At 31.7% G+C, this 26,511-nt stretch overlaps 1 protein-coding gene across 1 annotated transcript in view; it reads right to left on the bottom strand.

Annotated features, from left to right (window-relative positions):
* Positions 1-11,550: 11,550 nt before the first annotated feature.
* jeb (low-density lipoprotein receptor domain-containing jelly belly protein) overlaps positions 11,551-26,511 on the bottom strand; it is an 81,990-nt gene continuing 67,029 nt past the window's right edge. The window contains exons 2-3 of the mRNA XM_074125070.1: positions 20,565-20,728; positions 11,551-14,624 (exon numbers count right to left, since the gene is read on the bottom strand). Coding sequence (XP_073981171.1) covers positions 14,565-14,624; positions 20,565-20,728 — 224 coding nt within the window. The 3' untranslated portion in view covers positions 11,551-14,564. The remainder of the gene's footprint in view (positions 14,625-20,564; positions 20,729-26,511) is intronic.

Below are 26,511 nucleotides of genomic sequence, written 5' to 3'. Positions count from 1 at the left end.
TTGTTTGTCTTTAGTTTCTTTTCTGACAAATATTTATGCCCTAATGTCCCTTTTTTTTACTTTCACTCACTGAAGGTAAGAAAAGCATTACGATCGGCTCAGTTTTTCGGTGGGGAGCTCTCATTGGAAATCCTTTTTCTCCCTTGAATTCGAAAAAAATGTTTTTATTGCATTTGTGTGTGTGTGTTTGTGCGTTTTAACAGAATATCTCAAAAAAGAGGTCGTAATATATTAGCTCCAGGGCGCCACGATAGCTGAGCGGTTAGAGGCTAGACCCGCAAAGCTAAGATGTATTGCGGTACTAGGCTATATTCCCAGTCTATACCTTTAATGGTTAATATGAGAAATTTTGCAGTAAAGTATGTTTGCTAGTCTCCTCCGTCCACGACACCTAATTTGGTAGTTGGCCGCATGAAAAAATAGGCAATTACTTTACTTTTTTTTAGCTCCAAATTTTTAAGGTTTACACCGAAGTGGAAGTTGAAGTTTGCAATGAGAAGTGCGTCTTTACTAAAGCGTTTTCCTAATTTTTCTCTTTATTTGAGATTATTTAGACCATTCATTTTTCTTACTAACTATCACATTTGAATCGTTTTCCCGGGAGTGTTTTTTTTTTCTGTGAGGGGTTTTTCCAGAAAACGGAAAACATTTAACACTTCTCTCTCAAGTGTGACGTCAGAACAAGATCAAGTGGAAAATTGAACTTCCTTCGCTAAATTTAGTGCAATAAAGAGCCTTTTATTTTGGTGCCAGAGTCCCACTTAGCTGACGGAATCGTTCAGCTGTAGAATTGAATATTGGTAGAATTATTTATCTAAGGTTACTTCAGAGCCCAGTCGTTCTTCGAGCAGTTTTCTTTCCTTACCTACAACAATGTCGATCACCAGCTTGAAGAAGCTCCTAGGAAGAGAAAATATCTGAGTCAACAACTGGATTCGAACGTAAGAGTCCATTAAGCTGAGCTAATTCCTTGCCTGGGTAAAATTCTTCCATCAGATTATTGGGCTCATTATCAGAATATTCTATTGGTTCTTAGAGCTTGTCAATGTCAAAAAGATTGAAATATTTTTGACAAACGCAATGTTTCCGAGTAGCAGACATGATTCAGCTTCTTTCCGCTGTTTTAACTATGCTAAATGGTTTAGCATAGTGGATTCCCTCGAGCAGATTCCGGATTCGAAACTAGTTGCTGGTTCTTAGATTTTCTATTCTTAGAAACTCTCTTAGAAGCTTACTGTCCAGTGATGGAGATTGTTGTCTTTAATGAGAGAACTCCGTGCGGAGGCCGGCAGTGCACTGAAAATTAAAGTGGTGAATTTCTTCGGATTATTCGGAAATTGGAGCCACAGATTTTCTGTTGTTAGAAATTAAAATAATTGCGGTAAGAGTAACCTTCTTCCAAACCAATTTGTTGATAATAAAAATAACGATTTAAAAAAAAAAGACAAAATAGAGTTGAAGTTGAAACAAAGAAAGGTTAGTGGCCTGAATTGAAATAAGGGCTGTTGATGTCGTAGTTGGTTTTGGTGAAGTAGAGGCAGAAGAAGGTTGGCTAGTCTAAAAATAGGCTTGCATGTTGCCCAGTTCGAGGGGCGGTGTTTGGGCAAGCTGGCGGCACCTAGTGTACACGCCTCACACCACCGCTGTAGTGCTCACTGCCGCGGATAGGTGGCGCTTCCATCGCCTGTCTATTCCACATTGTTTCTTCTGCTTATTGCCTGTTCTATTATTTATCCGCTCATATTCGTGCCTCTCACTTTCACTTTTACTTCTTCTTAGAGTTTTCGCCGTTAAACCCTTTTTTATGGGGGGGGGGATCCTCAACGAAGTGGCCTGTCTGTCTACATTGGGTCAACATAAATGTTTGGTAAATGTAGTTTGGTGTATGGACATTTAGTTATCAAGCGTGGTTTTGTAAGTGCGGGATCCGCAATTCGAATCTCGCTCGTAGCTACTTTATTTTTTTTTTAGATAAAAGTATTAATAGTGAAGTACGAGCTCCTGTCCCCTTCCACAACACCTAATTAGTTGGCCCCGCAAACACACTTTACTTACTTTGTTTCCTAATCAGAAGTCATTATTGAAGTCGCTGGTTACGACAAGGAAAGTTAATTGAAATTTGGAGCACAAATTTCGATAAGATCACTTGAGTGGACCAGTTAAGATAAATGGGATTCAATAGTGGGGAGTGTTGGCTACTTCAAGCAGTAAGTAGTGGAGGGTCATATGAGCGAGTAGAATGTATGACTCCATTGAACCAGTGTTCTGGAGCAGAAGCTAAGAGGCAGTTCGTCTCACATCAATCTCCCATAGAATAATATTATACGGTGCGAAGCGAACCGGTCGACCTATGGGACCGTCTTGGATTAGCCACTTCTTCAGGGATAATGGGCATCTCTACAAGATACGTTCCGTATAACGTTACCAGCCTTTAATTCTATAGGTATACTCTAGTTCTGCCCAGTTCAACATGTTATGCGACCAATGCCGAATGATACAAAGTGACCGTCTCGAAAACGGAGCCTGCGGAGCACCGTGGAGTAACTGGTCATTTAAAAGACTAAGTTTGGAAACATTATGGAATAGAGAGGATTGAAAGCTTCCAACTGGGTGAAAAGAATGCGTCGTGAAAGGTGGTATAGGATACTGATGACAATGGTCAGCTAGATGGACCGTTGCAGGGGGCTTGGATGATCAGAATGATGATACTACAACTAGGAGAGAGAGAGAACTGTCTTAATAACTTCGAGAGTTCCTCCAAAATTTAACTCCTGGAAGCGCCAAGAATTATTTACTGAACATATAGAAAATGATTAAGCGCCACGTTAGCCGAGGCGAGACCCGCAAAGCTAAGATGCATTGCGGAACTAGGCTATATTCCCAGTCTATACCTTTAAAGGTTAATATGAGAAATTTACAGTAAAGTATGTTTGCTAGTCACCACTGTAAACGAGCGGTTAGAGGCTAGACCCGCAAAGCTAAGATGTATTGCTGGTCTAGGCTATATTCCCAGTCTATACCTTTAATGGTTAATATGAGAAATTTACAAATAAAGTATGTTTGCTAGTCGCCTCCGTCCATGGCACCTAATTTGATAGTGTGCAAGTAAAGCCTGCCTGAAAAAATAGGCATCACTCTTGTTTATAGGAATTAATTGCAACCCAATTTCACACATAACTATAGCACATTCCCGGTGGACATAAGGGGACTATGTTCAGGGTAAATCTTATATTCTATAAATACGAAAAAATAAATACTTTTTATTTTTCAATTTTTCAATTTTTTTTTTTAAATATTTTTATTTTTTATCAACGAACAAAAAAAAAAAGGTTTATATATATGTTTTATATATACATATATATCCATTTTTTTTCCATAAAATATTTATTTTTTTGTTTAAAAATTTAGTAATCTTATATACTATATATATATATATATATATTTTATTTCCCAAATTAAATATTTTTAATGCATTATATGATATGTATCGACACAGTACATTGAGATATAATCACATAATATTATTATTATTTTATTTTAAATTAAATAATTTTCTTCTTTAAATTTTTTTTTTGAAATTAATTTAATAAATTAATTAATTAAACACTATTAAATGTACATTATGTTACACAGCTCCTTTCTGTCTCTATATATTCGTCTATATATACGATATATTGTATTGACGAATTCACTTTTTTTTTATTACTTAATTTTTTGTTTTTTTGTAGCGATTTAAATTAATATGAAAGGAGTTATTTTTTTCTTGAATAGATGAATGTTTTTATTGTATTTTCATATATAAAGGGATTAACAAAGCTCAATTAATTTAAATTAAATTAAAAAATTAAAAAAAAAAAACTAGATTTAAATTAATTTAACATTCATGGTAACTTTTATCTCTCAATTAATAAGCATTTACGTAATTCAATTAAAATAAAAGAAATTCTTATTTTTTTTTTGTATTCATATGTTTTATAATTTCTTTTCATTATGACGTCGACTGGAATTTATATAAATTTTTTTATTTTTAAATTTCAAATGAAGGTAATTTTTTTTTTTGAAGGATAAGAAGTGGATTAATATTTTATTTATAATATATATTTTGTTTTAATAGGATTAAAGGAGGAAGTCTTTAGGATGGCATTGATTGTATAATAATTTGCTTTACTTAGCAGATTTTGATTTTTTTTTTTCTAGTTTTTTTCTTTATATATTTTCTTTTATAAATTAATATAAAATTAAAAATTAAAATATGAAATTCAAAACAAATATTAAAAATTAATATTATTTTTTTTTTCCTTTTTGCTTTCCACTTATATATTTTCTTTGTTTTCCATATTTTGTTTTTGTTCCGAAGGGGATTTCCATCACAAACACATGTTCTTCTTGTTGTTCTTTTTGTTTAATTATATTTTGATTTATCCATTTCTATAAACTATTTTTTTTTTTTTATTCGTTTTTCTACATAATTTTATTTTATTTATTATTTTTTTAAATCATCGAATCATTTAATCGATTATTTTTTTTTTGTAAAATATAAATATTTAAATTAAAAAAAAAAAATTACTAATATAAAATAAATGAATACCTAATCAAAAAAAAAATTGAAATAATATGGTTCAGAAAACTAAAACACTGAGTGGAAAATACGTAAATTGTTTGATTTCCCGTTATTCATTTTTATAGGTCCTAATATTAATTTATTTTTTAATTAATTTTTTTTCACAAAAATTAATAAATAAATTAATTATAAATAAAGGACCCAAAATATTTTTTTTTTTTATTACATATAATTATTAAATTAATTTCTTTTTTATTTATTTAATTTTTTTTAATATTTATAATTTATGTATAATTAATTAATTTTTTAATAAATGATATGTTTGCATATTCATTATAAATGTTGCATTAGCCTGAGTCATTTAGATTTTTTGGCGATTTTTTTTTCTCCCCCCTCTTCAGTATTAATTAAAATTTATTAGGTATTACAGTAATAAATAAATTAATTATTGGAGGAAAAAAAAAATTTAGGAAACGTGTTAATAAATTTCTGACTTCTTCACCACCTCGATTGAAGCAATTTTGGGATAATGGACTTTTTAATAAAATTTGGGAGGGGGGAATCATTCTCAATTTTAGGATTTATTTTTTCGGGTAGTTTTTATATATATTTATATTTAGGTAAATTTATTGTATATTTATATTCATGGAAGTTATTTTATGGAGAGAGTGATAAAGTTTTTCATCAATAATAATTAAAATATATAGTAGAATATATATATATTTCAGTCTCTTTTTCAAATGAAAATTATTGATGTAACAAAAAAAAAAAAATTAAAAATAAATAAATAATTACATTTTTTTATTTTTCAGGAAAAATAAATTGAAGCAGACTCATGTGAGAATGCTAAGCCTTTCCGAGATCAAACGCAAGGATAAAATGCAAGTTAAGGATGGCCCAGAAGTTGCGTCATAGTTACCAGGCAATGGTCTTGCCCTTGGAATTAAAAAATCTCGCCTTTAAAAAAAAAAAGCAAAGAAAACTTGATTTTATAGGCAATAAAATCGGCCAAATTGGTCCTCTATATTCGAGTCACATTTTGCCAATCAATATACCGCAAATGGTCGCCAAAAACCAGGTCACCATTATTCTATCTTCACACAGATCTGAATTCTAACAGAAATTATGAGTTTTTAAAGAAAAAAAAAACTCACCTGAGTTTGTAAATAGACTCCGGGATGGACGGGGGGCGTTATATTCGAGACATGATCATTCAAGATAGTGTATACAAATATTTTTAGAAAAGAGTACTTCCAGTTTTATGAATGAACACATCCAAAAAAATTAATAATAATAAAAAAATATTGGAAGATTGCTCCCACTTCTGGTTGTATATAAAAAAAAAAGATCACGATCCTGCTTTAACTTTATTAGGGAGGGGGGGAGAAAGAGTAAACACTATGAGGTCTTATCTTGTATTCAATTGACAGGTTTGCCATAAAAGGATGGCATCAATTTGACCATTGTGAAAGAAGGCTCGGCTATTGTTTCAAGACCATAACTTGGCTTGACCACCTTAGCCTGTGACCATGCGGTTACGGTGACCTCACCTCGCTTGCGAATTTGAGAAAATGCTTGAGAATGAAGGCTATTAATTTCCTACTTTCCCGATTTGTTTTTACAAAAAATAAAATAAAATAAAAAATAAATAAATAAATAAATACAATGGCACCAAACTACGTCACTAAAAAAATTGAATAAAATATGGGATTACGTGTTTTTTTGGGAGATTGGTGGGGGAATGAGAGGATGTAATTAAAATAAAGGCGTGCTAAAAATAATCTTAACCAACAATACACAGCATTTCAATCTTATAAAAACAGTAAAAATAAAAATGTCATTCACAAGATGGTAAAACACACACACACACACCCACACACTTAGGGGGGGAAAAACAGTTATCTAAAAATTATGACGTAGGAAAAGTTTGTGTAAAAAAAAAAATACGTGAAAAATAGTTACTAAAAAGAAATCGAGTAAAAGTGTTTTGAAAATAGTTTATTTATATATATATATACTTTTCTATATTTTTGAAAAATAACAATTTTTAATTTTTTTTTTCTCTTAAAAAATTAAACGTGCAATTTTCACATGCATAAATAAAATCATTCACAAACAAACAAAAATTTTTTTTTCTTAACATAGAGAGTTTGTTTTTTCTATCTTTATAAAAAATTTTTTATGCATCACAAAGTTTTATAAAAAAAAAAAATTAATTAAAAAAATTTATATTTTTTAAAAAAGTAAATAAATAAAGGTTTTATATATAAAAAAAAATTAATTAAAAAAATATATATTTTCTAAAAAAGTAAATAAAGGTTTTATAAAAAAGAAATTAATTAAAAAATATATATTTTCTAAAAAAGTAAATAAAGATTTTATATAAAAAAAAATTAATTAAAAAAAAAAAAATTTCTAAAAAGTAAATAAAGGTTTTATAAAAAAAAAATTAATTAAAAAAATATATATTTTCTAAAAAAGTAAAAGGTTTTATATATATATATAAAAAAAAAATTAATTAAAAAAAATATATTTTCTAAAAAAGTAAATAAATAAAGGTTTTATATAAAAAAAAAATTAATTAAAAACATATATTTTCTAAAAAAATAAATAAAGATTTTATAAAAAAAAAAATTAATTAAAAAAATATATATTTTCTAAAAAAGTAAATAAATAAAGGTTTTATATAAAAAAAAAATTAATTAAAAACATATATTTTCTAAAAAAATAAATAAAGATTTTATAAAAAAAAAAATTAATTAAAAAAATATATATTTTCTAAAAAAGTAAATAAATAAAGGTTTTATAAAAAAAAAATTAATTAAAAAAATATATATTTTCTAAAAAAGTAAATAAATAAAGGTTTTATATAAAAAAAAAATAATTAAAAAAATATATATTTTCTAAAAAAGTAAATAAATAAAGGTTTTATAAAAATAAAGAAGAACAAAAATAAATAATTTCGAAAAATACATTCCACATATCTACACAATATTTATAATTATCTAAATATATAAATTATTATTTTTTTCTTTACACAAATATATATACTATTTTTTTTTTTTTTTATACACTCATATTTTATTCATTATTTCTTTATTAATTTTAAATCCATTTATATATACACACTAGAAAAACTAAAAAAAAAAATAAAAACGAAAACACTAAAGAAAAAGTCTAAGTACATGGTTTTAATGCAATAAATACTTCGTAAAAAATAAAAAGACATAATTAGATAAATGAAAGATTTAAATAGTGCTGGTGGTATGATAGTTCTGACATGCGCAGTTCCCATTAGTGCATGAAATAATTCTAGTATTTTGCATCATGTTTTTAGCGGAGTTTTTTTTTGTGAAAAATACTCAATTTACTCAAAAAAATATGTTTGCTCTCAGTAGGAAGTTAACTACTAGGTGGTTATGGAAGTTTTATCCGTAAACTTCGGTTAGTACTTCATTACTTAAACTCATTCACTTACTGAGCGAAAAACTCGTAAAAGATGTTTTTTTGATGATATCAGCTAACAAAATCAAGTACTTCCGTTTTTTTTTTTTTTTATAGAAACAGAAAAGATCAAGATGTTTGTTTATAATGAAATTAAATTCTCAGCTGTGGATTTACTTATATAGGAGAGCTTAAAACATCATTCACCTAACTTACTAGATCAGAAACTGTTTCATGGAATACCATTCTGCGGATGTAGTTAAATAAGAGAGCTTAAAACATCATTCACCTAACTTACAAGATCAGAAACTGTTTCAATGATAATATTCTTGGAATACCATTCTGCGGATGTAGTTAAATAAGAGAGCTTAAAACATCATTCACCTAACTTACAAGATCAGAAACTGTTTCAAGGATAATATTCTTGGAATACCATTCTGCGGATGTAGTTAAATAAGAGAGCTTAAAACATCATTCACCTAACTTACAAGATCAGAAACTGTTTCAAGGATAATATTCTTGGAACAACTTTTTGCGGATTTAGTTATATAGGAGAGCTTAAAACATCATTCACCTAACTTACTAGATCAGAAACTGTTTCAAGGATAATATTCTTGGAACAACTTTCTGCGGATTTCTCTGCGGATTTAGTTATATAGGAGAGCTTAAAACATCATTCACCTAACTTACTAGATCAGAAACTGTTTCATGGATAATATTCTTGGAATACCATTCTGCGGATGTAGTTAAATAAGAGAGCTTAAAACATCATTCACCTAACTTACAAGATCAGAAACTGTTTCAAGGATAATATTCTTGAAACTCCTTTCTGCGGATTTAGTTATACAAGAGAGCGTAAAAGATCATCACCTAACTTACAAGATCAGTAACTGTTTCAAGGATAATATTCTTGAAACTCCTTTCTGCTGATTTAGTTATATAGGAGAGCGTAAAACATCATTCACCTAACTTACTAGATCAGAAACTGTTTCATGGATAATATTCATGGAATACCATTCTGCGGATGTAGTTAAATAAGAGAGCTTAAAACATCATTCACCTAACTTACAAGATCAGAAACTGTTTCAAGGATAATATTCTTGGAACAACTTTTTGCGGATTTCTTTGCGGATTTAGTTATATAGGAGAGCTTAAAACATCATTCACCTAACTTACTAGATCAGAAACTGTTTCATGGATAATATTCTGGGAATACCATTCTGCGGATGTAGTTAAATAAGAGAGCTTAAAACATCATTCACCTAACTTACAAGATCAGAAACTGTTTCATGGATAATATTCTTGGAATACCATTCTGCGGATGTAGTTAAATAAGAGAGCTTAAAACATCATTCACCTAACTTACTAGATCAGAAACTGTTTCAAGGATAATATTCTTGAAACTCCTTTCTGCGGATTTAGTTATACAAGAGAGCGTAAAAGATCATCACCTAACTTACAAGATCAGTAACTGTTTCAAGGATAATATTCTTGAAACTCCTTTCTGCTGATTTAGTTATATAGGAGAGCGTAAAACATCATTCACCTAACTTACTAGATCAGAAACTGTTTCATGGATAATATTCATGGAATACCATTCTGCGGATGTAGTTAAATAAGAGAGCTTAAAACATCATTCACCTAACTTACAAGATCAGAAACTGTTTCAAGGATAATATTCTTGGAACAACTTTTTGCGGATTTCTCTGCGGATTTAGTTATATAGGAGAGCTTAAAACATCATTCACCTAACTTACTAGATCAGAAACTGTTTCAAGGATAATATTCTTGGAACAACTTTCTGCGGATTTCTCTGCGGATTTAGTTATATAGGAGAGCTTAAAACATCATTCACCTAACTTACTAGATCAGAAACTGTTTCATGGATAATATTCTGGGAATACCATTCTGCGGATGTAGTTAAATAAGAGAGCTTAAAACATCATTCACCTAACTTACAAGATCAGAAACTGTTTCAAGGATAATATTCTTGGAACAACTTTTTGCGGATTTCTCTGCGGATTTAGTTATATAGGAGAGCTTAAAACATCATTCACCTAACTTACTAGATCAGAAACTGTTTCAAGGATAATATTCTTGAAACTCCTTTCTGCGGATTTAGTTATACAAGAGAGCGTAAAAGATCATCACCTAACTTACAAGATCAGTAACTGTTTCAAGGATAATATTCTTGAAACTCCTTTCTGCTGATTTAGTTATATAGGAGAGCGTAAAACATCATTCACCTAACTTACTAGATCAGAAACTGTTTCATGGATAATATTCATGGAATACCATTCTGCGGATGTAGTTAAATAAGAGAGCTTAAAACATCATTCACCTAACTTACAAGATCAGAAACTGTTTCAAGGATAATATTCTTTGAACAACTTTTTGCGGATTTCTCTGCGGATTTAGTTATATAGGAGAGCTTAAAACATCATTCACCTAACTTACAAGATCAGAAACTGTTTCAAGGATAATATTCTTTGAACAACTTTCTGCGGATTTCTCTGCGGATTTAGTTAAATAAGAGAGCTTAAAACATCATTCACCTAACTTACAAGATCAGAAACTGTTTCAAGGATAATATTCTTGGAACAACTTTTTGCGGATTTCTCTGCGGATTTAGTTATATAGGAGAGCTTAAATCATCATTCACCTAACTTACTAGATCAGAAAATATTTCTAGGATAATATCCATAGGACATTTTTCTGCGGGTTTCTCTGCGGTTTTAGTTATATAGAAGAGCTTAAAACAAAATCATCACCTAACTTATTAAGATTAAAATAGATATTAAAATAGCTGAATATTTTGTTTTCAATTTCATTTTTACATTTTTGACATTCCTTTTTTTTTAAAAAAAAATCCTTTTAAAGAGCATTTTTCACAATATATCTTGTAATTCAGCAAATACGAAAATTATTTTCCACAATAAGTCATAAACATGCCATTAGGTTTTTTTGTTTTTTTTTTTAAAAAAAAGGAAAATAGTGGGGGTAGGTGATAGCAGGCTGAGCTAAGTGGTATAGTGGGGTTTTAGAAAAGATAAGGGATTTTAAACTATACATGCTGTACAAAAGGTTCAAGCAAAAAAAAAGGGTCAATTAGTGATTGTTTGATTTTTTTGCTTTGATTTCAGAAAAAAAAAATAAAAAAATAAATAATATAATACTATAAATTTTAATAATAGATAGAAGTCATGGCCGAAGATGTTACTATTGGCTAAAATATGGCTTGATACCAATATGGAGGAACATTAAAAATAAAATAAAATCATCAATAAATTGAATAATAATAAAAAAAAATAAAAATTTAAAGTGTTTAGTTTATTGTTGGCTCAATAAAATTTTTGATTGCCAGACTAGGTGGCTCACGGTAGACTCTATTAAGTATATTTGATTTTTATATGTATAATATATTATATATATATATAATATATTTTTTAAATTTATGATTTGATTTAAAATTTGTTTTTGTTTTTTTTCTATATATTTTCTAGAATCTACCTCCTAGCTGGGATTTTGGAAAATGTTTATTGAGCTTTTCTTTTTTTTTCTTTTTTTTTTTAAAAAAAAAAACTAATCCACTTTTCTTTTTGAGGGAAATTTAAAAAAAAAAAAAGAAGAAGTATTTTTCCATCAATATTTTTGTTTCAGTCTTCACTTCAAACTAATCAGCTGTTTTTTTTACAGATTTGTTTCTTTTTAATTATTTAACTTTTAATTTTTAATTTTCATCCTTCTTCTTCTCTTTCTCTCTTTGTTTCTTCCTCACTCTCTCTCACCAATATCTAATTCTAAAACTATTCTCTTTTTCTATACAAATTTATAATTTTTTTTTTTTTTTTTACTTTTTTCTGAAGTCTTTTTAAAGACAAAACAAGTTTTGTACATATAAATTTTTTTCCTTGCTTTTTTTTTTTTAAATAAGCTCATAATTAAAGCTTGTATATAAAGCTTAAAATAAAGAAAGTTATTTTGGACAACATTAAAAAAAAATTCATTAAATGTACTTTTTAAAAAATCCAAAGAATTTTTTTTTATATATATTTATATATCTCATATATTTTTATATATATTAATTATAAATATAGAAACATATATAATAAGAAATAGTATGATTAGTTTTTAATAATATAATTATTATTAATAATTTTTTTTTTCCCTTTTCTAAATACATAATCTAAAATTATGTATATGAACTAAGCTTTGTATGCACTACAAAAATTATTTTTTGTATTTTTTTACTTTTTTAATTTTGTATAATTTTTTTTATTTTTTTTTAAATTTTTTATTTCACATCACTTTTTTTTATACTAATAAATATATATGATTTTTTTAATATTTTATTTTTCATTCATAAAAATAACATAGAACATTTACTTAATGTAAGAATAAGTATTTTTTTTTTTTTTTTTTTTTTTTTTTGAGAGAGAGAAATAGAAGAATAAAATACTTCTTTTTTTTTGTCTTTTAACTTTTTTTTTGGAGGGGGGTACAAATTCTTAATAAAGGGCTTTGGAGGGGGAATTAGGAGATGATGGAAGGGATTAAGGTTGATTCTTTTGTATATAGTTATAGCTTAAAGTCTAGGTGATTTTTTATTTTCTTTTTTATTAAAAGTTTTATTTAAGTTTCTATTTTAATTAAGAGCTTCTTAAAAAAAAAAAAAAAAAGGAAGAGGAAGTGCTCTTAAATGGGAACTATTTAAATGAGAGCTAATTTTTTTTTTTTTTTACATTCCCGCAAAAAAAAGATTCTGGAAAAATTATTATTTTTTTTTTTGGCGGGAGTGTTTTTTTCTTCCTAATTTTTGTTTTATCCTTTTTTTGGGGGGGGGGGGTGACGAGGGGGCGTTAGTATAATCGGGGGACGTCCCGAGGCTCTAGGACGTCTGCCGCTCTCATACTCCTGCCCATTTTTTTTATTTTAAAGAGTAAAGGAATGATGTGGGGGGATAAATTAAATTTTTAATTGCGACAATGATAACGTCATGTGACGTCACTTCAAGGTCATCCAGGTCATCAAATTGGAGCAGCACCAAAAAAAAAAAGGACCCAGAACGCCCGAACTCATACTACTAAAAAAAAAATATACATTTATTTAAAATAATAAAAATAAAATTATAATAAATACTTCGAAATCATAATTTTTTTTTTTTTACTTTTTTTTGGTAAAAAGTTTTGTGCAAAAAAAAAAAATAGACGTAAAACAGTGCCCCAAAATGGGCGCAGGGGATGATTCAGCCGAGTCAGTTACCCATAAAAGAGGAAGTAGAAGAAGAAGTAGAAGAAGGTAAAGACTTCCTTTTACGTCATTTTTTTTTTTTTCTACCACCACCTCTTCAAGCATAACCCTCACTGGATCGTCTATTTTTTGCGCATTTTTCGGGGTGGGCACCCGGATTTTCTAATAATTCTATTTATTTTGTAAATATTCTTCTTCATCGGCCATGACCAGTATTTTTTTTTTCGATTCAAAAATAAAGTAATAAAATAAATTTTGGAGATTATTAATTATTTTTTTCACTTCCTAATATTAATAATTAACTAATAATTTTTTTTTCATTATATTATTTTATGAATTTTTGTTTTGTCTTTATTAATTAATTAAAAAAACTAGATAAACCAATTAAAAATAATAAAATTCCTTACTTTGCCACTCTCTCTCTCTCTCTCTAGGTCTCCATAAATTGAAAGAAAAATGACGAAACGGGAAATAGGTTTTTAACTGTGGATGATCTTTTAGCAGCGTATCTTTTACTCCACCATCTTCTTCTTTTTATAGTCTTTTAATTTCAGTTTATCTTTCTACTCACCTTTGTCTGTTTTTTAGCGCTCTCTTTCTTCCTTCCGTTTTTATGTTTGCTTTTTTTACTTTATTTTCAATTACATTCTTTTAATTTATTATATAATACAAATTGCACAAGTTTTTTTGTTGTTTTCTAATAACTTTTTTTTGTTTTCTTTTTTATAATAATTATTTTTGTCATTTATTTTTAATATTAGGCTTTTTTCTTCTTGAATTTTTTTTTTGTAGTATATTTTATTTTTTATTTTCAGTTTTATATTCTCTCTTTAGATCTATTTACATAGATTACACTTTCCCAACTGTCAAAAGGCCTATTGTACATAATAATAGTAATAGTATTACTAAATATTAAGTAATTAGTAATAAAATATTGTAAATATAACAATAAATTGTTAATAAAATCTGAAGTAATAATATTTATAAGTAGTATAATAGAATTTATAATATTTTTATTATTATCATCGTTATCTTCTTCAACTTCATTCGCTTCTTCTACTTCTTCTTCGTCTTCTTCTTCGTTTTCATATTTTCCCTCGTATCCATCATTATTTTTATTATTATTATTATTATTATTAATATTAGTAGAATTATTGTTGTTTTTGTTGTTACTTTTATTTATTATTATTTCTTGTTTCTTAGTAATTGTAGTTGCAGCAGTGACAGTAGTAGGCCTTGAGTCCAGAAGGGCGCTCTGTCCTCCTGACTGATGATCAGCGGCGATATCTTGCGCCGTGGTTCGCTCCAACTAGCGACCCCGTGCCCATCGTAATAGGGCGTCCGCCAGTATGTCCAGATGGGCTTTTGTCTGGAACAAAAAAGAAAAAAAAAAAAAAGAAGACAAATGTTATTCAATATGGTCCAAAGATTCTCCAATAGGCAACTGCCAACTTGTTGCTGGTGTTCAGAAAAAAAGAAAAGAAATACCACCTTCTCCACTATTGAAGGGGCCCTATTAGGATCAGAAAGGAAATGGTTGAAAATTTGGCAGAATTAAGGATTAAGGGACACGAACATCCGCTTTGCCAATAATTAAGATTAAGTAAAGTAAAGTAATTGCCCGTTTTTTCAGGCGGGCTTTACATCCAACTATCAAATTAGGTGTCGTGGACGGAGGCGACTAGCAAACATACTTTACTATAAATTTCTCATATTAACCATTAAAGGTATAGACTGGGAATATAGCCTAGACCAGCAATACATCTTAGCTTTGCGGGTCTAGCCTCTAACCGCTCGGCTACCGTGGCGACTAGCAAACATACTTTACTATAAATTTTTCATATTAACCATTAAAGGTACAGACTGGTAATATAGCCTAGTACCACAATACATCTTAGCTTTGCGGGTCTAGCCTCTAACGCTACGCTAAAGTGGCGCCTAGCAAACATACTTTACTGCAAAATTTCTCGTATTAACCATTAAAGGTATAGACTGGGAATATAGCCTAGTACCGCAATACATCTTAGCAATGCGAGTCTCACCTCTAACCGCTCGACTATCGTGGCGCCTTAATTAAGATTAAGCCTTTTCCCCTCCCTTAGTTACGTCTTACCGATTACCTATTCTCTAGTGTTTATTAAAAAAATTTTTTTTTCTTTTTTCTTTTACCGCCAGGGGTGACTGATGCAAGTAGTCACTTGGGGAGTAACGACCCCACGGTTTACCCCAGTTCAGTTCACCTAAACATGCTTACAGTACTTACTCACGCGGATTCCACATCCTAGGGCTACTGTCCTTAGCAGATGTGTTCGGAAGTTGGCTGGAGGTTGTCTGAGAGGTTAGGTTAGGTTAGGTTAGGTTAGTTTAGGTTAGGTTAGGTTAGTTTAGGTTTGGTTAGGTTAGGTTAAGTTAGGTTAGGTTAAGTTAGGTTAGGTTAGAGTTGGCTCAGACATTGACTCCATCTTGAAATGACATCTAATTCTTTCCCGATTGAGGTGGATGGATAATGTTGAAGATCAAAGAAGGATGGGAGTGAGGAGATAGAAAGCAAGAGATAAGGATTAGTGGCAATGAATCGTTGAAGTGAACCAGGTTCAGCCAACGAAGAACAAGAAGTTTCTCATAATTTATTTAGTATAAATTCGTTGTTTTAAGTTTCGTAACTGCTAATCATCAAAGTTAATGGTACTTCCATCTTTATTAGCCCATCTTATTGATGAACACCCGCACCTTTTCTTAATTAACAACTAATTCAGCATATTTAGGAGGCTGTCAACATCATGGCTACCAACCAACATCTACCAGCACATTATATCGATGGTAGCGCAGCTATTTGTGATAAGTTGTATTATTATTAATATAGGGCACGTCAACATCTAAGGTTATTGGCGCCTGTAGCTTATTTCAGTGTGTTGCCGGTCTCAGGACAATGCTCTCTGGTTACACACAACCTGATGATTGGATGGTGATCTGTTCGAAGGTTCTAGAAAGAGGAAATTTGATTACCCTATTTTCCTTCTTTTTTTTTTTTTAGTTTTTCTTTGTGGTGGATCCGGACAAAACCAATTTTCTCTGGGAATTCCGGGAATCTCAAAACATGTCCCCCCCCCCGATGAAAACTCCAAACACCGGAAATAGTCTGTAAGATCGCAATAACTTTTCCTTATTTAAACGAGAGTAAAAGTAAATAATAAGAAGTACATAGAGTGAAAACTAGCGGGCTAAGAAACAATAGAAATATATATATATATATGTATATATATGTATGTAGAAAACTAATGATTACGATAACTAAGTACAAGTTAACGTGATTGGTGTATTTGCGGCGCACAGAACTAGTACGTGATGGGAGTTAACGTGATGAGGAGTTGGTGGAGGAGGAGGAGGAGGCAGCGATGGTGTTAGCAGTTGGGAATAAAGAATAACAACCAAAACGGGAAATCTAAAAATACCATTGGAAAGCCGTGTAATAATAGGTGAAAGATGGCGTGCACATTGGCAATATCGGAAGTGACTGGTCTGCCCTCTAGGACAACTTTAGTCCTTGTGAACTACACACAAACCATATTACCGACTCATGCCATCTACCAGAATATATACATATATATATATAATTCTTAAGTACTTTTAAAAAAAGGATTTAATTTGCTTTTTGCAATCGTACAATTGTATACTACTTAATTAATGTTCGTAATTGTAATTATTGTTCTATTATTCAACTTGTTTTTTTCACACTTCCGGTTACTATATTGTTTTGAATATTTCCGCTTAATGTTTTTTCAGTATTGCGAAGTTTTTAATTTTTCAAAATTAAGTTCCCATCAGATGAATACGTTTTCGAGTCTTAAGAAAACGATAAATGTAGTAAATTATGCTGGTAAAGGATATATCAGCTAAAACCTTTTCCCAACGAAATGAAACTTTTCCAACTAAACCGAACTTTTTTCCATATAAACTTAAACTTTTTACCAATGAAATTAAACTTTTACCAATCGAATTAAACCTTTTCCAAATGCAATATAACTTTTCCCATCTAAATCGAACTTTGGTCCATATAAACTTAAACTTTTTACCAATGAAATTAAACTTTTACCAATCGAATTAAACCTTTTCCAAATGCAATATAACTTTTCCCATCTAAATCGAACTTTGGTCCATGTAAAGTTAAGCTTTTTACCAATGAAATTAAACTTTTACCAATCGAATTAAACCTTTTCCAAATGCAATATAACTTTTCCCATCTAAATCGAACTTTGGTCCATGTAAAGTTAAGCTTTTTACCAATGAAATTAAACTTTTACCAATCGAATTAAATCTTTTCCAAATGCAATATAACTTTTCCCATCTAAATCGAACTTTGGTCCATGTAAAGTTAAGCTTTTTACCAATGAAATTAAACTTTTACCAATCGAATTAAATCTTTTCCAAATGCAATATAACTTTTCCCATCTAAATCGAACTTTGGTCCATGTAAAGTTAAGCTTTTTACCAATGAAATTAAACTTTTACCAATCGAATTAAACCTTTTCCAAATGTAATATAACTTTTCCCATCTAAATCGAACTTTGGTCCATGTAAAGATAAGCTTTTTACCAATGAAATTAAACTTTTACCAATCGAATTAAACCTTTTCCAAATGCAATATAACTTTTCCCATCTAAATCGAACTTTGGTCCATGTAAAGTTAAGCTTTTTACCAATGAAATTAAACTTTTACCAATCGAATTAAACTTTTTCCAAATGTAATATAACTTTTCCCATCTAAATCGAACTTTGGTCCATGTAAAGTTAAGCTTTTTACCAATGAAATTAAACTTTTACCAATCGAATTAAATCTTTTTCAAATGTAATATAACTTTTCCCATCTAAATCGAACTTTGGTCCATGTAAAGTTAAGCTTTTTACCAATGAAATTAAACTTTTACCAATCGAATTAAACCTTTTCCAAATGCAATATAACTTTTCCCATCTAAATCGAACTTTGGTCCATGTAAAGTTAAGCTTTTTACCAATGAAATTAAACTTTTACCAATCGAATTAAACCTTTTCCAAATGCAATATAACTTTTCCCATCTAAATCGAACTTTGGTCCATGTAAAGTTAAGCTTTTTACCAATGAAATTAAACTTTTACCAATAGAATTAAACCTTTTCCAAATGCAATATAACTTTTCCCATCTAAATCGAACTTTGGTCCATGTAAAGTTAAGCTTTTTACCAATGAAATTAAACTTTTACCAATCGAATTAAACCTTTTCCAAATGCAATATAACTTTTCCCATCTAAATCGAACTTTGGTCCATGTAAAGTTAAGCTTTTTACCAATGAAATTAAACTTTTACCAATCGAATTAAACCTTTTCCAAATGCAATATAACTTTTCCCATCTAAATCGAACTTTGGTCCATGTAAAGTTAAGCTTTTTACCAATGAAATTAAACTTTTACCAATCGAATTAAACCTTTTCCAAATGCAATATAACTTTTCCCATCTAAATCGAACTTTGGTCCATGTAAAGTTAAGCTTTTTACCAATGAAATTAAACTTTTACCAATCGAATTAAACCTTTTCCAAATGCAATATAACTTTTCCCATCTAAATCGAACTTTGGTCCATGTAAAGTTAAGCTTTTTACCAATGAAATTAAACTTTTACCAATCGAATTAAATCTTTTCCAAATGCAATATAACTTTTCCCATCTAAATCGAACTTTGGTCCATGTAAAGTTAAGCTTTTTACCAATGAAATTAAATTTTTACCAATCGAATTAAACCTTTTCCAAATGCAATATAACTTTTCCCATCTAAATCGAACTTTGGTCCATGTAAAGTTAAGCTTTTTACCAATGAAATTAAACTTTTACCAATCGAATTAAATCTTTTCCAAATGCAATATAACTTTTCCCATCTATATCGAACTTTGGTCCATGTAAAGTTAAGCTTTTTACCAATGAAATTAAACTTTTACCAATCGAATTAAATCTTTTCCCAACGAAATGAAACTTTTTCCCAACTAACCAGAACTCCCTTGTGAGTGCGCAGATTTCCTTATTCTGCATATTTGAATATTCTATCATCCATGTTTTCGAAAATTCTAAATCCAAATATTCCTGCGTCTTACCGTTCTCATGCTTTCATTCCCACTTTCTTGGAAGCGCGGCCATTGTTTTATACCTGTGCTCTAGCCAATGGTAAGAGAGTTTGCATTGTTATCTATTAGTTGGAGTTTATTGTTTTCGTTTATTTAATAAGTTTGCGAAATGAGAGACAGAAGACTTGAAGGGGAGCCCAGCTTTATGATAATATTATATACTCGGCAACCTATCCCAGACTATTTAGTGGAAGTTCAAGCCTAAAGGGGAACCGGAAGTAAGTGGTGGAGGGAAAGCAGATTACGTTGAACAGTGAGTTGAAGGAGCATGAGGAAATAGAGTTTACATCGGGAATCCTCTAGTGACTAAAAGGGAGTTTCGCACTCTGGCGGGGTTGAAGAGAAGTTAGTTGGCCATTGTCTACTTTGGGATTACAATGAAGCTGTTGCGATGATGTCCACCAGACGGTCTGTTTGTTTGTCTTACATTTCACGCTCTTTGTTTTAGAGCTCCTGTTAGAAACAGAGAGCAAAAGTTTTGTTGAGTACCAAGCATGCATTCATCCATGACCGGAAGCAAAATTATTTTTTGGAAACTCATTTTCCGTCTTCATCTTCAATTCAGCATTCCAAAAAATTATTATTCTCGCTGCGAGCACGAGCAAAAACTATACACTCTTTCCTAATTCGCATGCGCAACAGAAAGAAACTTTGGTACATTCACTTGAGGTTTGTTTATGCCCGTTTGGGGAAGGGGCGAAACGCGTCATGCTGGAGCTCACAGAAAAAGACTTCCAGCACTGTATCGAACAATGGTAAATTCGCATGGAGCGTTGTAGGGATAGGGGAGGGGTGTATATTGAAGATGATAGTAACTAAATATGTATAAATTAAAAAGAAAATGTTTTACAGCAATAGTCTCGTTATTTAATAGCCACACCTCGTATTTGGGCCATTTTTCCAGTTGAAAAATGGCATTGCTGGGGGGTTCATTGATGGGGAAAAAACTCCGTATATCTGATTTGAAACTTTGCCTTCTTCCTGTCTTTTTTGGGCTTTAGTTCCATGGAAATTTAATCGCGTAAATTGTGGTAAGAGGGAATAACCGGACCTGTTATTTGCTAAATTGAAATTGTCACGTACATGTTACGAAACTCAAAACTCAATTTCTGGTGAACAAGAAATATTCCCGCAATAGTTTTCATTAAGAACAAAACTTACCGTCTTGAAGAACATACACGCTTGTCTATCTTCATCTTCAGCGTTGGGACAGTCTATGAATCCATCGCACAGGACGTGGTCATCTATACACCTGTAGCGACCCATTCTGTCCGGCGTTGGACATGCGAACCTCTCCATAACATCTTCTTCAGCTGGAGGACATTCTATAAGAAACACAAAATGCAAACAATATTATTAAAAATTTTGTTTTATTACACTTTAAATAAAGGATTTCTGGGAATAAGGAGGGCCGAAAGGAAGAAGAGTTTAAATAGAGCACACACGCACGAACCTACAAACTAAACACTCATGCTAGTGTTCCTAATCAAATTAATTCGCCAAATAATTGACCACTCTAATTGGTTGGAGGCTATTTAGTTTTCTTGTTAGCCACCCTTTGAGTTGTTCTGCAGTAAGTTGCGTGATATGTTTACTAAAATACAAAATGACCAGGTTGGCTTATATAGTTCGCCTATAATTAGTTAAAGAGCGGCTAAAACATACACGCGCGATACAGATCTTTAGTTATTGCATAAAAGGACATTAACTGTGCATGACCTTTTTTTGTGTTTTTACCTATTGTAAATTATACTGAGTCGCCAACAATTTTTATACCTTGTTCTAACGTAATTACTCTCCAGTTCAAAGTATTGGTGCGACGCACACATACACACAATAATTCCTCTTACTGTAATTCTCACAGATCTACTTCCTCTTACTCTGTGCTACAGGAAGATAAGGTGTTGTTATCCTGCAGTATCTTCTTTTTAGAATTCCCAGAGTCATAACAAGTCGTTATTTTTTAATATGGTTAATATGAAAAATTTATAGTAAAGTTTTCAGTTATAATGGCTGTTATACAGCTGAGAACATGGCGATTTTTTTTTTTTGAATGAGTAGAAACTTATGAATGGGTTATTTCTCCGCCCGCATCATTCTCCATTCTATATTCACAATCCCTCACCTCCCATTCACAGACCCTTGCCGAAAAATGGAATTTTGTTATTCACGTCACTACAGCAGATACATCACATGTTCATTTGCAGAGCACACGTGACTAGCAAGTGAAATTGCATATTATTATTGATAAGTGAACATACAGCACGTGCGGAGGAATATAGAGGAACTTGGAGGAAGCGGTGATCAATGCTGACGAAGATATGAAGCTTTGAATATAGTTCCACCTTGTAGCGCAGGTAAGGTCGATTTAGCAGGCCGTGAGCCACTGTACAGGTGGTCAATTATTCTCTCTCTCCTGTTTGGATCTATGACCTTTCCACTTCTTTTGATTGCTCACATCTTACTATCACCCACCTGTATCTTATACCGCACTCTTTAATTAAGCTACCTGTTGTTACTTTCTCTCTTTGTTATCGTGTAGATTTTGAATTTTGAGTTTTTTTTCCACCGAAAATCTCTGAGCATGAAAAAGTAGCTTTTGTAAATTTATCTGAACGGAAATCTTCGCTTATGCGCTACCAGAGCAGGCCAAAATTAGGTTTTGGCTGAAAATCAGCTCCTATGAATTAAAGTTATACGTAACTTTAAATTAACCAAAAAATTATTTAAATATGCCTCACATACTTGGGGCTAACTCCTCCCCCATTCGATGTACAGGGTCGAGACTCCCCAAAAAGGCACATCTACGTAAAATTCCAAATCGAATGACACCCCATTCATGAAAATTGGTTCGCACGTTTAGACGCTAAGTTGTTTACAGAAAAAAGGTTACAAAAAGAAGAACAACAACAAAAACAAGAACATTTTTTGAAAATGCTGTTTTTCCTCATTTTCAGCAACTTTTTTCTCAAAATCTATTAGATCTGGGTTGTTCCAAAAAAGAAAAATTACAGTTATGAAGGAGTAGGGCGCCACGGTAGCCGAGCGGTTAGAGGCGAGACCTGTATAGCTAAGATGTATTGCGGTACAATGCTATATTCCCAGTCTATACCTTTAATGGTTAATATGAGAAATTTTGCAGTAAAGTATGTTTGCTAGTCGCCACGGTAGCCAAGTAGTTAAAGGCTAGACCCGCAATGCTAAGATGTATTGCGGTACTAGGCTATATTCCCTGTCTATACCTTTAATGGTTAATGTGAGAAATTTTGCAGTAAAGTATGTTTGCTAGTCGCCTCCGTACATGACACCTGATTTGGTAGTTAAACGTAAAGTCTGCCTGAAAAAAAATAGGCAATTTCTTTACTTTACTTTAATGAGTGCCCCTTGTTGTACTGCCTGTTTCAAAATGTGTTCGCTGTAACGTTGATTATATTTTATATATATTTATTTTTTTGATACAATTTCAAAAATCTATTACATCTTGGAAAACAAAAATTTGCCTTGTGGAAGGAATGTTTTAGGTCATGTCTGATTTAAGGTTAACCGCAACAGTGACTTCCGAATAATTAGTCTCATTGAAGCGGTTAGGGCCAGCGTAGGGTTGCAAATACGTTTAGATTGTTATAAAAGTAAACTTTACGCAGGATTTAGAGGCATTACATCCATGGAGGTTTAATACCAAATTACTAAACTTTGAAAATATATTTTTCAGTTATAATGGCTGTTATACAGCTGAGAAAATGGCGATACCTTTTATACCTTTAATGGTTAATATGAGAAATTTACAGTAAAGTATGTTTGCTAGTCGCCACGGTAGCCGAGCGGTTATAGGCTAGACCCGCAAAGCTAAGATGTATTGCGGTACTAGGCTATATTCCCCGGTCTATACCTTTAATGGTTAATATGAGAAATTTACAGTAAAGTATGTTTGCTAGTCGCCTCCATCCTCGACACCTAATTTGGTAGTTGGAAGTAAAGTCTGCCTGAAAAAGTAGGCAATTACTACTTACTATAAAGGAGGATTTGCCCTATATTTTGAAGAAAATTTAGGAATTTTATCTTTTATAGAAAAAGAGAAAAGAATGAATGGTCAAAGTTAGGTTACTCTTTCAACGTTACGCTTTTTCATGCACTTGTTGACGATCAACCCTTATACAGCTGTCCTACCGGAACAGTTTTAATTTAATTCAACAGGAAGGAAAATTAATTTCAAAAAGGTGCTTTAAAAGGGGGCAAAAATCGAATGCAACTACGAGGGTTGTTTGAAAAGTCCGTGCAAAAATAAAAACTACTTAATTTTTTGGGGTAAACCTTTTTTATTTTTCAACATAGTCTCCTTTTAGGCTTATACACTTCGTCCAACGCTGCTCTAGTTTGTTGATCCCTTCCGAATAATAGGATTTGTCCAAGTCTGAAAAATAGCCATTCGTTTCTGCAATCACCTCCTTGTTTGAATAAAATCTTTTTCCCGCCAGCCATTTCTTCATATTGGGGAACAAATAGTAGTCCGAGAGAGCCAAGTCTGGAGAATAGGGGGGATGTGAAACGAGTTGGAACCGTATTTCCATTAATTTTGCGACTGCAACTGCTGAGGTGTGAGCTGGTGCGTTGTCGTGATGGAAAAGGACTTTTTTGTGGGCCAATCGGGGGCGTTTTTCTTGCAGCTCGGTTTACAAACGGTCCAATAACGATGAATAATATGCACCTGTAATAGTTTTACCCTTTTCCAGATAGTCGATGAGGATGGTCTCAGGAGTGTAGTGAATTATCCATGTTTCATCCACAGTGACGAAACGACGCTTAAAGTCCTGCGGATTCTTCTGGAACAGCTGCAAACCGTCCTTGCAACACTTCACACGATTTCGTTTTTGGTCAAGCGTGAGCAATCGCGGCACCCATCTTGCGGATAGCTTTGTCATGTCCAAATTTTGATGCAAAATATTATGTACCCGTTCATTCGAGATGCCCACAGCACTAGCAATCTCACGCACCTTCACTCTTCTGTCATCCATCACCATATCATGGATTTTATCAATGATTTCTGGAGTAGTAACCTCAACAGGGCGTCCAGAAGCTTCTCTTTAGTCTCCTGAGGCGTTTTGCCTTTCATAAAGTAGTGTTTAATCAACACACGAAATTCTTTTTCGTCCATTTTTTGAAAATCACTCACTTCCTCGATTCAAACGAATGCCAAACACAAAGAAATAGACCGATCTGGCTGAAACTTGGTGTGTGTTCTTCCAAGAGATGCTACTAACTAAACATAACCTCGATACGCGCCAGTGGTGCTATCTCTCTGACTTTGCACGGACTTTTCAAACGACCCTCGTACTTCCTTCCTCTTGGAGTGGTATTGCAACTTTAGTGTGTCCGTAGACTTCAGGATGGCAAAGTCACGTTAACTCCAGGTCATTCAAATTCAAAGGGAATCACCATTCTCCATGAAATTACTAAAAATTCGCCATGATCACGATAACTGTAAGATTTTAGTTGAACTAAAAAATTAAATATTTTAATTTATGTAAACAGACGGATGTTTACTTGCAAAAAAATAATTCAAGGATCTATCTTATGTGACAATTAAAATTAAAGTTTTCACAGCAGATTATTTAAATTAATTTAATAATTAATTCAACAGGAAGGAAAATTAATTTAAAAAAGGTGCTTTAAAAGGGGGGGGAATCAAATGCAACTACTTCCTTCCTCTTACTGCAAGTCAAGAAAATTGCAGTCAAACTTCCCGTCTAGAGCAAAGCCCTCTTCTAAAATTCTTCATTCAGAGCTATAATCTTGGTAGGGTCACCAAGATTAAAGAAGTCAAAGTTCAGAATACGTGTAGCTATTAAATAAAGAGACTGATGCTGCTACAGAAAAACTATGCATGCGCCAAATCTTAACGACCTAACAGCTGTGCAGTGTAAAGCCTTCTCTTTTCGATTGCAGCGTCTCACGTGTTTGTAGAGAAATCAGTCTGACCGGAACCTGACTGGTTTGTGTAAGAGGTGTTAGTTTCGTTTTGCCGAAAACATGTGATACTACACATGTAGTAGAGCAACGAATTGTCGTGAAATTACACATCAAAACTTGATAAAACCGCTACTGAAACTTACCTTTTATTAAAAGAATGATGAATGGTGATGAATGTGCGCGAGTTTTTTTGAGTGGTTCAAGCGTTTCCAAGATGGCCGAGAAGACGTCGGAGATGATGACCGTCCTGGTCGCCCTTCCACGTCCGGAAAACGGTTGAAAATTTCGAATATAATTAATCAACATTACTACCGCGTGAGGTGCTTGCTTAACTCCGTGAAAGAGTCACGGGGGGTCTCCATCTCACACTGCATTGTGTCTGTCAAGATATTTCTAGCCAAGTACAACATCCCAGTTTTAGGCCAACCGCCTTATTCGCCTGAACTGGTCCCGTGTGACTTTTATCTGTTCCCTCCAAAGTCAAATCTGCATTAAAAGGAACACGGATTTCAGTCCGTTGAAGCTGTGAAAGAAGAAGCGGCACGCGTCATACAGGAGCTCACAGAAAAAGACTTCCAGCACTGTTTCGAATAATGGTAAATACGCAAGGAGCGTTGTAGGGATAGGGGTCGGGTTTATATTGAAGGTGATAATAACTAAATATGTTTAAATTTAAAATAAAATGTTTTACAGAAATAGTCTCGTTATTTAATAGCCACACCTCGTAGTTCGCATCTAGTTCCGTTTTTATGTCAAACTCGGCATCAGTGGGATTATTTCTTATTTTCAGTCTGCTCACGTTTTGTTGCTGTTTGCTGATTGTTATTCGGAAAATATTTCTCGTAGATACTTCTTTAAATTATGCTTTATTACTTCCGATCTCTTTAATCAACTTACAACACTGGTGCTCAGCAGACAATAAGTACCATATAATTTTTCCATTTTTTAACTTTTAAACTTGAAATTACTGCCATAAAGAGCTGTAACAAATAAATCAGCTGACTTCAGAAACGTAAGAAACAGAAATGGGTAAGTCGATGTAGTAAAATAAGAATTTCGAATGTAATATTCAATCCTGAAAGTAAACAGACCAAATACCTAGATAAAGTAAAAATAATTCGAAAATTGCCTAAGATCAATT

The sequence above is a fragment of the Rhodnius prolixus genome, unplaced genomic scaffold, assembly GCF_049639745.1.
Source record: "Rhodnius prolixus isolate KJV_2025 unplaced genomic scaffold, Rpr scaffold_1, whole genome shotgun sequence".
In the NCBI taxonomy this organism is placed as follows: domain Eukaryota; kingdom Metazoa; phylum Arthropoda; class Insecta; order Hemiptera; family Reduviidae; genus Rhodnius; species Rhodnius prolixus.
The sequence above is the reverse complement of the archived record's forward strand: the minus strand, read 5'-3'. Positions and strand labels throughout refer to the sequence as shown.